This window comes from Amphiprion ocellaris, chromosome 1, assembly GCF_022539595.1.
Source record: "Amphiprion ocellaris isolate individual 3 ecotype Okinawa chromosome 1, ASM2253959v1, whole genome shotgun sequence".
Lineage (NCBI taxonomy): Eukaryota > Metazoa > Chordata > Actinopteri > Pomacentridae > Amphiprion > Amphiprion ocellaris.
In genome coordinates this window covers 2,850,633-2,865,856 of record NC_072766.1, presented here as the reverse complement: position 1 = coordinate 2,865,856, position 15,224 = coordinate 2,850,633, and the positions used below count along the sequence as shown (strand labels likewise).

At 39.7% G+C, this 15,224-nt stretch overlaps 1 protein-coding gene across 1 annotated transcript in view; it reads left to right on the top strand.

Moving 5' to 3' along the window:
• Window positions 1-14,437, top strand: part of smad3a (SMAD family member 3a) — a 43,430-nt gene extending 28,993 nt beyond the window's left edge. The window contains exons 4-8 of the mRNA XM_023276977.3: window positions 3,018-3,143; window positions 4,400-4,612; window positions 6,301-6,438; window positions 8,624-8,768; window positions 11,786-14,437. Coding sequence (XP_023132745.1) covers window positions 3,018-3,143; window positions 4,400-4,612; window positions 6,301-6,438; window positions 8,624-8,768; window positions 11,786-11,909 — 746 coding nt within the window. The 3' untranslated portion in view covers window positions 11,910-14,437. The remainder of the gene's footprint in view (window positions 1-3,017; window positions 3,144-4,399; window positions 4,613-6,300; window positions 6,439-8,623; window positions 8,769-11,785) is intronic.
• The last annotated feature ends 787 nt before the right edge of the window (window positions 14,438-15,224 follow it).

Genomic DNA, 15,224 nt, shown 5'->3' with positions numbered 1-15,224 from the left:
CAAAAACACGAGACAAACAAAATATTACAAAAATGACACACAAAGTGACAAAAAATGGAGAAACAACACAAGTGAGACAAAAAAGACAACAAAAACGAGACAATAAACAATGAATAAAGCAAAACACAAAATGATTAAGACAAAAAAACACAAGCCACAAACAGACAAAAAAATGACAAAAACATGAGACAAAATGACAAAAATCAGAAGACAAAACACAAGACAAAATATTACAAAAATGAGGCACAAAACGACGAAAGAGCAATGAGCAATCTAGTATTTTACTTTATGGTAAAAACAACTTGTCTAGAAATTATTTTAAATTTTTCGTTTTAGAAATTTACAATCTGCAGTTAATGTTTTCTCTGTAATTTACCCTGTACAAATTATCCCACGGGCCACATTGGACCCTCTGTCAGGCCAGTTTTGGCCCGCGAGCTGCATGTTTGACACCCCTGCATTAGTCACTTTATCACGCTGAGTTCTTTGCTAAGAGGATATTTCGTATTCATATTCCTGCAGCTGTTCCAGCGGTTGAGATCTGTGACTTTGCGTTGCCTGCATGAGGTGAAAATGCTCCTCTTTTATGAAGCTGAGCACTGACTGTTCCTGTTTCTGTATCCACCTACAATTTCTGACATGAGATGCTACTGCCTTCTGAGTTACTCCAAAATAATTGCATTTTCGGTTGCGCGTTTAGGAAACTATTAACTTGCTGTATATTAAATGGCTTCAGGAGGTCTGAATGGGTCTGCCGTTGTTGTTCCTTCAAACCAGGGTTGAGCACGGATGAGATGCTAGTCGGTTTTATTATGCAATGAAATGTGACCACATGTTTAGGGTGGAGAGTTCCTTTAATGTCATTTGAAAAAAAGCAAGTTGATGAGAGACGCAGACACAGAGTGAGAACAATTAAACAGAACATTTATGGTATGTAATATCAATTTAGTATAATTTGTTTGTTTGTAATTTGCCAGTGTTATGTTTCAGTTAGCAGAGATTTTCACCAGATTGATCTTGGGCAACTCAGCCACAAATATGATGACTTGTTTATGTGTCAGCCTTTGACTCAGAGCCTTTGTCATGAGGACATTTATTGGTTTGTGCAGAAGCTTTAAGCTGGTTCTCAGAAACTGAAAGGGCAATTTGAGCGTGAAACGTGGTGTTAAGGTTAGAATTAGGTTGAAGCCTTGATTATACTCCCACGCAAATGTGCACATAGACAGCTGCAGACTCTGGCAAGTTTATTTATATAGCACCTCAATCATACACAGAGGTTATTCACAGTATTTACTGGTGAATGTGAGAAAAAGTAAAATAAATTAAGCATGTAGCATAGAGTAAATCAAAAATAGTACAAAGACACATTTCTAGAATAATTCAAATCGATTGACTTAAAGAGCTAAAAACAGTGAGGTGAGAAAATACAGGTGAATAAAAATGCAGACATGATTAATACACATACAGGCTGTTTAAACCAGAGTACTTAAAAGCAGTGGAAAAAATACAAGTCTTTTGGGGCTAATCTAGTCTAATTTCTAAAAGGAGCTGCATAATGATTAAATGCCATTTCACCTCATCTAGTCTCAACTCTGGACACGACTGACTGACCAGTCCCTGCAGATCTTAAAGCCATTAAGTAAAGGTTCAGTTTCAAATCTATACTGAAGGAGAAGCCAGCTCAAGTGTCTAAGAGTCCGACTGATCTTGGTGTTTGTCAGTTTTCTAGCAGTTGCAAATGTCTAATCGATAACATAGATGTTGAACTACTTTCTAGTCCACTTGGAAGACATTCCAGTAGATTGGCGGCTATTTATTCCACGCAGTGCAGGAGGTCCTCGGTTTACGACGTCCTCAACCTACAGCGTTTTATCACTACATCAGAACTGGTTATGTGGAACTAGTTGGCGGTGCTATCAGACGGCTTTGTTTCCATTCTCTGGTTGTACACCACCTTGGATTGTGCTACATTCACTTACTTTTTGTCCTTCATTATGGCTCCCAGCGTAAGTCAGACTCTTCTGATGCTTGCAAGAAAAGGAAAGCCGTCTCCATGTGTGCTGTCTTCACTCCAACGCAAAAGCTGCAGCTGTCCGACTAGTTAAACTCGTGCTTGCAAAATGAATCGTGAGTCGTAGCAAACTTGACTTCTTTACTGTGGCTCTTGATACACATTGCAGAGTGAAAACTGCAACAAAAACAGAAATAAAACAACATAAATAGATGTAAATGAATCCTTTTAACTGAACCAGTAAGTCCAAAAATGAAGTTAATTACTTAGACCTCTGTGGTGTTTACAAAATAGAGAGCTGTGCATCCAGAAAAGCATGTACGTGTGTAAAGCTAACATCAAAATAGCAAACAGGAAGTGACAACTGACAACTTGAAAATAAAGGCTTTTTCAAAATAAAAGTACATTGATAATTCTGCCTTTAAGGGCAACACACCATGTAAGTGAAACTAGATTTAATAAAACACTCGGAACAGAACGAAACACTGACGAACATCGGGATTATTAAATCAAGTTGTAAAAACTGTGCAACATATTCTGTTATCTTCTTGTAAAATGATTCATATTGTTGATATTCATGACTTTTATGAAGAACTGATTGATATCTTGATGCACATAACAGCTTTGTTTACATTTTCACTGGAGTTCCGACTTGTGGCGAAAATTGACTTCCATCAATCTGCAACAACGGAACTGCGACGTAAATCGAGGACATCCTGTACTTCTGTTCTGTAAAACACAACAAATACAAGATGTTTACTGTTTAGTCTGGACTCTGAAACTTCCGGGTGAAGGTCCCAGCTGTGAACACACCGGCTATGAGGTGATTTCTAATAATGAACAGCTGGCACATGGGCTGTCACATGGGTCCTCATGGACATGTGAAGTATAACACTGGCCTCGGGGTTAGGCACTTGGTTGTGATGATTATGGCAAGGAAATGCATTTTCTCATCAGCAAACCAATGTGTTTGTCTTAGTCTCATGTGTGTTTTTGTGTGTTCCAGAAACGCCACCGCCCGGCTACCTCAGTGAGGATGGAGAGACCAGCGATCACCAGATGACCCACAGCATGGACACGAGCTCCCCAAACCTGTCGCCCAACCCCGTCTCACCCACACACAGCAACTTAGGTCTGTTTGTGGACTTTTCTGTCTGCCTGCCTTCACTCACAGACAAATGTTTCAGTAGTGTGTCTATCCGGTGGGAATTCTCTGTTTGATTTCACTCCATTTTTGTAAGAGGAAACCAGATGATGAAAGCAGCCTTTGTCTTTGACACCATTCAGCCCCACAGCAACATCAATAACAATATCTTACGTTTATGCTATCAGGACGGAAAACCACCGGGGGGGCTCGGCTGGAAGGTTGTTGGTGAAATAACAAAATTATACCAGTTTAATTTGGCAAGCACTGTCCATTCCGCTGCGGACTTCAAAGCCAGGGACAAAATGTTGAAGTTGTTAGACAGTGGCCATGTTGAGGGGAAAAAGAGCAAATTACCAGAACCGGTTGAAGTTACTGAAAACTGCCATGGATCAGTCTGTAATTTGACCATCTTGGCTGCAGCGTCCCACCAGTGAGGGTTGAGTTTCCACATTTTGTCTGGTAAAAGCTTCTGGGAAACGGCGTATGGGTTTGACATTTTGTGATGCAAGCTCTCCCTACTGGTTTCTTCTTCTTTTTTCTTTTTCTTTTCGGGTTGTGTTTTTTCTTCCCCCTTTGCAGCCACCTCAGCCCTTTTTCTGCTCACATTTCATCCATTTGCTGCTTCTTTGTTATCATTGCTGTTCATTTCTGTTTTCTCTCACATCTGGTTGGTTTTCCATCCATTATTTCTATGATTTGTACCCTTTTAATATTCTCCTCACCTTGACTGTAGGTTCCTGTTCACCATTTGTTTCTTTGGACTTTGGTCGGATTTTAAATTTCTTTTAGATTTGTATTAACTGCTCTAGTCACTCTACTTATCTATATGTACATGCTTATATCTATACCTTGCTTTCTTGTCGTCTCTTTTGTAGTCTGTTATTGTCTCTTTTTTTTTACTCTTATTTTTCAGGTTGTACTGTCTTTTTATTCTACTTTTAATTTTTGTTTTTCTCTTATCCCAAGTCAATATATTTTTTCTTTCCTTTAATGTGCTATTGCATTTTTTTCATTTTATATTTATCAATTGTAGATTTTTTTAAAATAGAACTTTGTATTTTGCATTTTATGTCTCCCCTTCTTGCCTCTCTGGTCTATTTTTGTCTTTTCTTCTTTTGTTTTTGTCCTGTATGTCAAAGCACTTTGTAAACTCTATTTTTAAAAGGTGCTACATAAATAAAGTTATTATTGTATCTCCTGTTCTGTTTCGGTTTGACAAACTGCGTCTTTCTCCATCTCAGACCTGCAGCCAGTGACGTACTGCGAGCCGGCCTTCTGGTGCTCCATTTCCTACTACGAGCTGAACCAGCGAGTAGGAGAGACCTTCCACGCTTCACAGCCCTCGCTGACGGTCGACGGCTTCACGGACCCCTCCAACTCGGAGCGTTTCTGCCTCGGCCTGCTGTCCAACGTCAACCGCAACGCAGCTGTGGAGTTAACACGCAGACACATCGGTAGGGATCATGAATCCACTCGGATAATAATCATGCAGGGCCCCGTTAACGCTTTCCAACCTCTAAATATTCATGAACAGTGGTCCTTCGCCATATCGCAGTCTCACTGTATCACAGAATTTTGTGGTAAATAGGTATTTTTATAGAGTTATTATTGTGGTGAGCTGCGTTGAAGTACGACGGAGTATCGATATCTGCCTTTATGCACTATGCAACTAGCAGATGCTTTTATTTTGACACACACTCATCAGCGCTACAAAAAATGTGGCAGGAAGTGACCAAACACACTTCACATTCAGGCCCTGACAGCATAACACTTAACCAAACTAACTAGGCTGACTAAACCACACAAACACAATACAACACAAACACTAATAACACTGTAACACTAACATAAACCACAATAATGGCATTTAAACCCCCAACACCCTGAACTCCCAAGGTGCATTGCAGCACAACGGTTCAGTCACAGCGACCGGCTCTGCCATCGCTACATTATTTTAACTATTTTTGCAGTAAAGTAAGTATTTTGTAGCATAAAACAATTGAAAACAATGTACAAAATATATAAAAAAAATAACAATAAAACATATTTAAAGAATATTTGATCTAAATAAAATGTGTAGCATACAGTGCTGGGTGCATCTGATCATTGTGCATAGTGTTGCTCTGCAGTGTGTGGGGAGGGTTTATAAAGCCTTAAAATATATATAAATTAATAAAATAAATATGGTCGCTACTTTGCCGATTTTCCTCTGGAACCCCCGTGATAGATGAGAGACCACTGTATTACATTTTGCATGAAAGCGCTAAGGCTGAACCGCATATTTGGTTGTTGTGGTGGTATCCGAATATTAATTTTGAGATCCGAATACTCGGACACTTCACCCATGTTTGTAAACAGAAGACAAAATGCTGAAGATGGAGATATCCATGCTGATAATAATGCTGTCAGACTGTTGAGTTTGTTTAACCCTCATGTCGTCCTGCGGGTCAAAATTGATCCGTTTTAAAGTTTGAAAATGTGGAGGGGGGGGGCGCGAATATATTTTCACGGTGAAACTTCTGATGTCCACATTTTCAACATTTTTGGGAACTCTTTAAACATTTTTTGGTAGAAAAAAAGAAATGTTAAAAATGTTTCTTAAGAACATTCACAAAAAAATCAACCAAAATCCAGTGAAATTCACTGGATTTTGGTTGATTTTTATGTGAATGTTCTTAAAGAAAATAGTAGAAGTTTTACTGATATATATGGAATCACTTTAGATGTTTTTAGGATTTTTTTTGAAGATTTTCTTGCCAAATTCGGGGGATTTTTAAAAAAAGACTTTTAAGGGAAACTTTTAAGGAATTATTGGAATTTTCTTCCTGAAGGCTTTGCAGATTTTCAGAAATTTGGGGAATTTTTTTGCAGATTTTTTTGGATTTTTTTCAGACAAGGAAACAATATTTTTTGGTGTCCATAGATGAGGACAACAGGAGGGTTAAAGGCAACGAGTAATATAAATAAATGAATAATATTCTGTCACCCCCCCGACCTGACCCCGGCAAATATTTGGATATTCGTCACTAATTGGGCCCAAATATCCAGAGCCCTGAAATTGTTATTCGGACCAACCCTAGAAAGCAGTAATATTATCAATGTAACTGTTTCATCTAATTCCTCTGTCTTTGTTCTCTTCAAGGCCGTGGTGTTCGGCTGTATTACATCGGAGGTGAAGTCTTTGCCGAGTGTCTCAGCGACAGTGCAATCTTCGTCCAGAGCCCAAACTGTAATCAGCGTTATGGCTGGCACCCCGCCACGGTCTGCAAGATCCCTCCAGGTGTGTGATCAGCTGACAGACAGAGAGACGTACGAACGGGAGCACTGACAGACATTATTTTCACATGTGGCCCAGTGAGACAGACGGAAAATTAGTTCTATAGCCAATGGTCAGTCATTATATATGTGTATAACATAGCAGGACTATTTGTTTAGGTTTTCATAATGTCTTTTTAAGTTTTAGTCTGACTCTTGCAAGCAAAAACCTGCACGTTTGAGCTTCCAACAGAAACAATCAGTCAAACTTTAGCTTGTTCCCCTGTGAAAGCTGTAAACCGTACAGTAATTTGAACCATCTGCTGGAGGGCACAGCAGAGCAGACATGAGTTACAGCTCTTTAAATCCTTACACCAGTAATTCAACAAATGTCATCAGGAGGATGCATTTTTAACATGTTGGTATTCTAGTAAGGAGAATACATTCGATAGAAGTTTGCCAAAGTGTGCAAGGAGACAAACAAGGAGGATGGGAGAGATGAGGAGTTAGAGAAGTTGATTAAACCTCCTCTCTCACCTTCTCTCTGTCTTTGAGCCAGATGTTGAGCTCCAGATTGATCAGAACTTTACCTTTCACAGTAGCTCATGTCTAGCAGTCTGTATGTGAATGATAGTTTCTGATTCGTAGAACAGTGTGAAGTTATATTGTCCCGAACCTTAACATCTGAACATCGTATTTAGTGAAGAAATATTATTCTGAGGGACAGCTGACAAAATTCTCCTCTTTGTGGCAAAACTGACGGCACTGAAGAACCTTTTTAGCCAATCTGCGATGAAGTTAATTCTTTAAAGCGGATGATTTACAGCAGATGTAGCTGTGGCTGTGTCATCACAAGTGTCAACAGGAGCAGCCACAACATATCTGCACCGCCAATCCTGGGACATCTTCTTGGGCTAAAACGTAGTCTGGTTACCAAAATAAGTTTTCCTTTCCACAGTGGTCTGTTGACTTTCACCACATGATTTGTGAATGTGTTTGGAGCGTTCCAAGTTTTCCCTAAACACATTTAACTTCTGAACGAGATGTTTATACGAGCACTGGTGCATTTTGTTGTCTGGGTCAGTAGCCTCCTCTCAGAAGTGCAGTTTTACATGTTGAATTCATGTCTGAATAAGTCGCTTTTATGTAAACTGTCTTCTTCTTAGGTCTGACCTAGAAGTGTTTTTAGTACACAACTCTGAACTGATTACTGTCAGATTAATGAAGGCTGGAAAGTTTAAAGATCCCCTCTGGTGAAAGTCACATTTTTTCACCATGTTAACAATCCTGTACAGTGTTTCTGTGTGCTGGAAGACAGAAGCAGTCGAAGCCACGGCTGAGGATTTCCACCTTGAAGCTGAGCGTACTGATGACAAAAACATGGATTCTGACTTTTGGGGTTTTGAGCCGATCCTTTCAGCTTACAGGGTTTTGTGTGATAACTATTCCTCAGAATCGGTTTCCAGTTCTAACAAGTATGACTGAATTACTCTAGTATTACACCTTGCCATTATGTAGCATCGAGTAGTTTTGCAGTACGGGGTCCTCGGTTTACGACGTCCTCGACCTACGGCATTTCGTTGTTACGTCAGAAATGGTTACATGGAACTAGATGACAAACGGAGCGGATGAATACGTCGTCACGCGGTGCTATAAGATGAAGATGAAGAAGAAAGATGAAGAGGAAATGAAAAAAAGTCATGACTTTTATGAAGAACTGATCAATATCTTGATGCACGTAACGGCTTTGTTTACATTTTTGCCGGAGTTCCAACTTACGGCAAAAATCGACTTAGATTGATCTGTAGGAACGGAACTCTGACATACGTCGAGGACCCCCTGTGTTGTGTGTGTGTGTGTGTGTGTGTGTGTGTGTGTGTGTGTGTGTGTGTGTGTGTGTGTGTGTGTGTGTGTGTGTGTGTGTGTATAATATAAAATATTTTTAAAAAATAAAACATGTTGTTTTTCTGCAACAGGGTTAATATATTTTCTCTGACTGGACCTCTTTGAATTTTAGTTGAATACTCCTGCTCTATGAAACACTGATTTCACCAGTCTTCTAATATTTCCTCGTTCTCTAATGTTAGGTAAATGTTAAAAAAAAAACTGCTAACATTCTTACTCTGATGCACATTAAGACCGAGATGATTGTGGTCAGACTTCTAGTTGTCTCCTGGTTCTCTAATGGATCTCTTTGTTGTTCCCTCCAGGATGTAACCTGAAGATCTTCAACAACCAGGAGTTTGCCGCCCTGCTGGCCCAGTCGGTCAACCAGGGGTTTGAGGCGGTCTACCAGCTGACCAGGATGTGCACCATCCGCATGAGCTTCGTCAAGGGCTGGGGAGCCGAGTACAGGTGAGCTGAACAAAAACTACTCGCTCGTTTCCTCCCGCAGCAGCAGCAGTAGTGTAGAGGTGGAGCCCTAAGCTGGACTGTATGTCCACAATAGAAGCAAACAGACTGTGAATCACATTCCACAGTCCAGCCGCCTCCACTCTCAGGCATCTGCTCCTACTCTGGTGAATCTGCTGCGTGACGTCGCAGAGAAACGGGCCCCTGTTGGCACGGCACACTATTTTTAGAGATGTCAGACTTTCCCTCTTCCATCCCCTCCCTGTTTTCCACACGGTCTGAGTCACTGATAGTAAGAAAGGAGGAGATGGAATATAAGCGGGGCAGATGATTGGCTGGAAGTTGGCTCGGTGCTGCAGCAGGTTTCCACAGGGGAGCAGCCTTTGTGCTGCGACTGACTGCTCACAGGTCATGTCCAGACCAAAAGCTGACATGTGGAGACACTTAAAAACAGGATTCAGGTTACTGGAACAGCCTCCTCCACCTTTACCTCACTCTCTCTGAATGTTTCCCAGGCTCTGTCATTTGTTATTCTTTCTTTTGTCCCTTTTACCTGAAGACGACTGAAAGAGCTTCCAAAAACCGTCATGTTTGAACTTAATTTATTCACACAAAAACTTTCTAGTAAACAAAATCTGTACAGATGCATTCTACCTGCAGCTGTTGTATTGTAACTGCTGTTTTATTCACTTCTCCCATTCAAAATGCCTCAAAACATCACATCTAATTTATCACTTTGCAATCATTTTGAAATAAAATGAATCTTTTTCTTGTGTGACAGTGTCTGCAGTCTTTCTCCAGCTAATGTTGGTCTTTCATCACTCACCTTGACACAGAAGTGCTGTCGCTCAGCTCCACCTCCAGATAATAGTAGATTTCTTTGAATGCTGTCGCTTCGTCGCTTCTCTCTTCTATAGGGGAGAAAAGCAGTAATGGTTTTAGTTTGAAGGCCTTCAAAGGAAATCAAGAAACAGCTAACGGAGGTAGAGATCAACATGTCAAATGTCTGGAAAAGTTTTTCATGAAGTGCCTCTTTTCAGAACCAAGAACAAAGAAGAGATCATTCTCTGCAGAAGATATTGTAATTAGGGCTGTCAACTTAATCAATCATCATGATTAATCTGATTAAAAATTGTAATGCAATTAACCCATCTGTAGCACAGAATGACTCAAAATCCCTGAAACCTCTCTGGCAATGCATTTCAGGCAAGTAGACTTACCGTCGTGCAAATGGGCAGTTGATCCGGTAGTGGTAGAACCAAGCAACTCCACATGGAAGACGCGAAACAGCACGTTGTCTCGGTGGGAAATTTGAATGCTATACAGGAAGTCCTCAGTTTACGACATCCTCGACCTACAGCGTTTCATCGTTACGTCAGAACTGGTTACGTGGAACTAGTTGACTAATGGAGCGGATGAATACCTCGTCACGTGGCACTGTCAGACGGCTTTGTTTCCATTCTCTGGTTGTACGCCACCTTGGATTGTGCTACATTCACTAACTTTTTGTCCTTCATTATGGCTCCCAGCATAAGTCAGACTCTTCTGGTGCTTGGAAGAAAAGGAAAGCCGTCTCCATGGAAGTGAAATTAGACAGAATAAAACTCTGGGAACAGGAAGAAACACCGACCAACATGGGTCAAGTTGTAAAAACAGGTCAACATATTGTAGCAACCCTCTGTGATGAATGAGTGAGACTTTATCTGGTTCTCTGCTGGTTTATTGAACCTTCACACAGGTTACTGTGGACCGTAGCCAACGCCAGAATAACTAGAAAAACCCCATAACTTAGCTCCAGAATTAGCTGCTGTTCCCAGCTCTCTCTACTGCTGACTCTCAGCCAATCAGAGGTGAGCTAACTAAACATGGCACGTTCACTGACATTAGGGAAATCTGGAACTGAACAATAAACATTGAAACATCAACAATACTGTTATGTCCTAGTAAAACGATTCGTACATGAAAGTCGTTGGTATTCATGACTTTTATGAAGAACCGATCAACATCGTTCTGCACATAATGGCTTTGTTTACATTTTCACTGGAGTTTCAGCTTGTGGCGAAAATCGACTTACATCTATCCATAGGAATGGAAGTCTCTCTCTCTCTCTCTCTCTCTCTCTCTCTCTCTCTCTCTCTCTCTCTCTCTCTCTCTCTCTCTCTCTCTCTCTCTCTCTCTCTCTCTCTCTCTCTCTCTCTCTCTCTCTCTATATATATATATATATTTTCTAGGGATGTTCAATAATATCGGCCCAATATTGGCATAAAAATGTAATATCGGTCAATATCGTTAGCATGTTTTTTGTTGTTTTTTTTTGCCTATCACGAAAACCGATAAAATAATGCCTGGATTTTGGATAATAATGGCATAAATATAGCATTTTTTCCACAACTTCAGTTGAAGTAGTTTTCTTATTTTGCGCAGACGATGTTTCCATCTGAAAGCCTTGTTGCATCTGAGAATGCATCCAGTGGGGCATCACAATAAAATGAGGCATGATGTGTTATTTCCACCACAGGAGATATGAGATGTTACCTAAAGTTAGTTAAACAGCCCACATACATCGGTATCCCTTGATTTGGAATCGGAAATCGAGAGTTGGACAATATCGGTTATTGGCAAAAAAGCAAATATCCGACATCCCTATTCCCTTCTTTCTTGAGTCTGCTCGTGAAAAATGAAACACGATTAATGTAGATTTTGGCTGAGATCATCACATTTATTCTAATTCTATTAAATCCGTTGATCCGCCGATGAGGCATTTTAGAAATCAGAAAACAAACTGTTTGCCAAACACTTTAAATGTGGTATTTACTGGCTTTTCAACATCTTAGTTTTAACTCAGAGAAGATGTTTCAGCATTTTCTTTTCTGGGTCCAGCTTCTTGCATCTGTCTTACATCATTCCTAAAAAAAATGTGAATAGAGCAGTTTGACTTTGCTGAAACTCAATTTAGGAAGTTTACTCACACTGCAGACGTCTCCTAACATCTGTATGTGCTCTGGTTTTATCTCTGCCAGGCGACAGACGGTGACCAGCACCCCCTGCTGGATCGAGCTGCACCTGAACGGACCCCTGCAGTGGCTGGACAAGGTGCTCACACAGATGGGCTCCCCGAGCATCCGCTGCTCCAGCGTCTCTTAGGGGAAACCCTCCATCCATCAGCGACTGAACACACACACAGACTGCATGCAGACGAGAACTGAAAGACGCCGAGCCCCCCGCCCTCATCCAGCCACCGTTCCTCTGCCCCCCCACCAGCTGTCAGTAGCACTTTTATATACATGTTGTTTGTGGCTAAAGGGGACAAGTGCATTAATGCAGTACCGTGTTAGGAGCATCTCCACGTTATGTCCACATTTATTGTAATGTTTTTTAATCTTTGGTGTCTGAGTGCCAGAGAAGCTGATGAACTTTCATTTTTCTTGATTTTTACATCATTTTTTGTACAGATTTTAGGGTAAACCCTGGAATTTAAAAAATCTAATCTTTTTAAGCATTATTCTCTCATTTTTAAAGCGTGTTTTAGATCATGTTTAATGCATTTCTCTCGATGTTTCTGTATTCGGGCATTCGATAGGTTATGAAGACATTTACGGAGTTGAAACGGTCGACCATCATTTGTGAACTGAGGCGTGTGAAGGAATCTACAGGTAGAGCAGGAGTATCTGTTCAGGCTTTCAAGGAACACAGCAGGATGTTTAACTGCATGTTTGAAATAGAGAAATCACTGAAAGAGCAAAGAATCAGTCAAACTTAAAGTTGTTCCTCTCTTTAAGCTGTAGTTTGAGGCCGCAGTAGAGAGACAGCAGCTCTGGAGAACCTTAAAGACGGAGGGATTCATCCAGACCCATCAGGAGGACGATGCACTTCTGTAGAAATATTCCAGTGAAGCTCACTGATGGCAGAGGTCAGAGTGAAATATATCCTGCATTCATTTCAGGAAGCTTTGCCACTTTGCAAAACACTGTTGCAGCGTTGTATTGAGTAGTATGTGTGTATATACATATATAATCTACATATTAACACCGGACTTGAAATCATCTCACATACTGTAACTGTTCTGCAGACTTTTAGTTCAACTACAGATCAAACACACGTTGAATCCTCGTGTAAAGAGCACAGGAAGATGCCTTCGCTTTTCTTAACCCTGTAAAACCCACTGCTGCAAAAATACAGCATCGGTTTTATTTTTTTCAATAATTATTTTTTATTATATACATATGTATATATGTAAATCTGTAAACCCCAAATATAGAAAAAAATTGCAAAACTTATATATATATATATGTCCGAAATGATCTGAAACGGTAATAATTGTCAAAAATGAGTCAAAATTGGCCTGAAATGACTTGAAACTCGTCCAAAATTAGTGAAAAACATCCAAAGCGACTCATAATTTGTCAAAAGATGACTTGAAACCTGTCCAAAATTAGTCTAAATTTGTCTAAAATGACCTAAATTTGGATAAAATGAGAAATGATTGACAAAAATGAGTCAAAATTTGATACATGCATGTATGTATCAAATTTTGCTTTTTTTTCTTCCGTATTTGGGTTTTCCAGGGTTAATATTCTCTCAGCAGTCGATAACTTTGGTCTTACTTTTAGCCATGCTGACTTTTTGCACACTCAGGACCGTAGGAAAATGAAACAGAACCCAGTGGAACAGACAGACGCATGACTGGAGACTTTAAAGTCTGTTTTGCTACCAGTTATTTTTGTAGGACGATGAGGTGAGAAGTTTGTCCGCTGAAAGTGTTTTTGCGTGATGTGATGGAAGATACTGCTGGCAGGTCTGGAGACCGTGTATTTTTTACCTGTGAAAACGAGGCAGTTTGAGTACAAAGCACAGCTTTTTACAAAGGGAAATGTTTAGACGAATAGAAGCATGTAAATAAATACCAGTAGCTTCTCAAATCATGTTTTTTAAGGCCTATGTACATTTAGTACATACATGTTGTAATGTAACCATTAACCTTTATAATGTTGATGGTTTTGAGCAAAAAAGATCAAAAATAAAAATATAAAAACCTTCATTAATGTCGGGAAAGCTGTCGCTGACATAGAGAAGTCACAGCTTTGGTCCCATTTCCTGTCAGCCGCCCGCTGAGGTGGAAGTGGATGGGTTTCCTCCTGCTTCTTTAACACTAGACAAAGACTCAGCGGGGAGAAAAAAAACAATACTCTGAATCTTGTACAGCTTATTTACATTAACCCGGCAGCCCAGAGGTGCTAATCTTTAACATTTTAGGGACTCAAGATTAAACAGTGAAGCCATGCTGGTAGATTCTGATCTCTGAGGGACTTTAAAGCGTTTCAGAACCAGTAGCATCTACCGATCTGAGACGAGCCGGCTCTTTGTAGAGCTCCTAGTGTCCCTGAATGTGGCGGTCCTGATCCTGGTGGACTCTTTAACCACGTAGTCGGTGTGATTACCCGTCATTTTTATACACTCTGCAAGTTCCAGTGCTTCTCTCCCTTTGTTTAAAGTGTTCCCTATAATTGTTCTTATTAGTTGTGATTTTCTGCTCCTCTGCTCTGAATCGCTCTTTTTAGGTGTCTCTTGTATAAAGTTATACTCTTTACTCTCTGCATATAAAAGTTGTTGTGATGCTTTATATTTTTGTGTATTATTGTCGGTCTATGAATAAAATCTATATCTTGTGGTGACACCGGGGTCAGGTGGAAGCTTTTAAATGACACCTTTAATTAAATAACTCAAGGTTATTTCTGTACTCAGAGATTTCTTTGTAAATATAGAACAATTCAACGTTACAGATGAGCTTTGTTGGTATGAAAAGTCGGTAGTTTCAGGAGATATTTCAAGTTCTAAGTCAGCGGTGTCAAACTCATTTTAGTTCAGATTCAACATTCAGCCTAATTTGATCTCAAGTGGATCGAACCAATAAAATCACAGCATAATAACCTATAAACTCAAAAATTTTCCTTTGGATTAGTGGAAAAAAGTACATTCTGAAAATGTTCACATTAAAGGAATTATCTTTTTACAAAACATTATGACCAACCTGAAATTTCTTGAGAAAAATACATTTAATTTCACCAACATTGCACCTCAGTTTATCATTTCCACATTACAACTTCCAGATCAGAGTGTCTACAAAGGAACACAACATTTAGTCACGGCTATCTGGAACTGAACGATACAGTATTTTACTTTGTTATCAAAATGACAAAAGTCCGACAAAAAACAAAAGCAAAACAAAATATGACAAAAATGAGAAAATGGCAAAAGTGAGAAACAAAATGACATCAAATGCGACAAATGACACGAAACAAAACAAAGAGCCAAAAAATTTGACTAAAAAAAATTTGACTAAAAAGTTACAAAGCAACAAAAACAAGACAAAAAATTTAACAAATGACAGAAACTAGAAAAAAAGGCAAAAAAAGAAAACGACAACACAAGCAAGAAAAAAACGCAGAACGGATAAAGCAA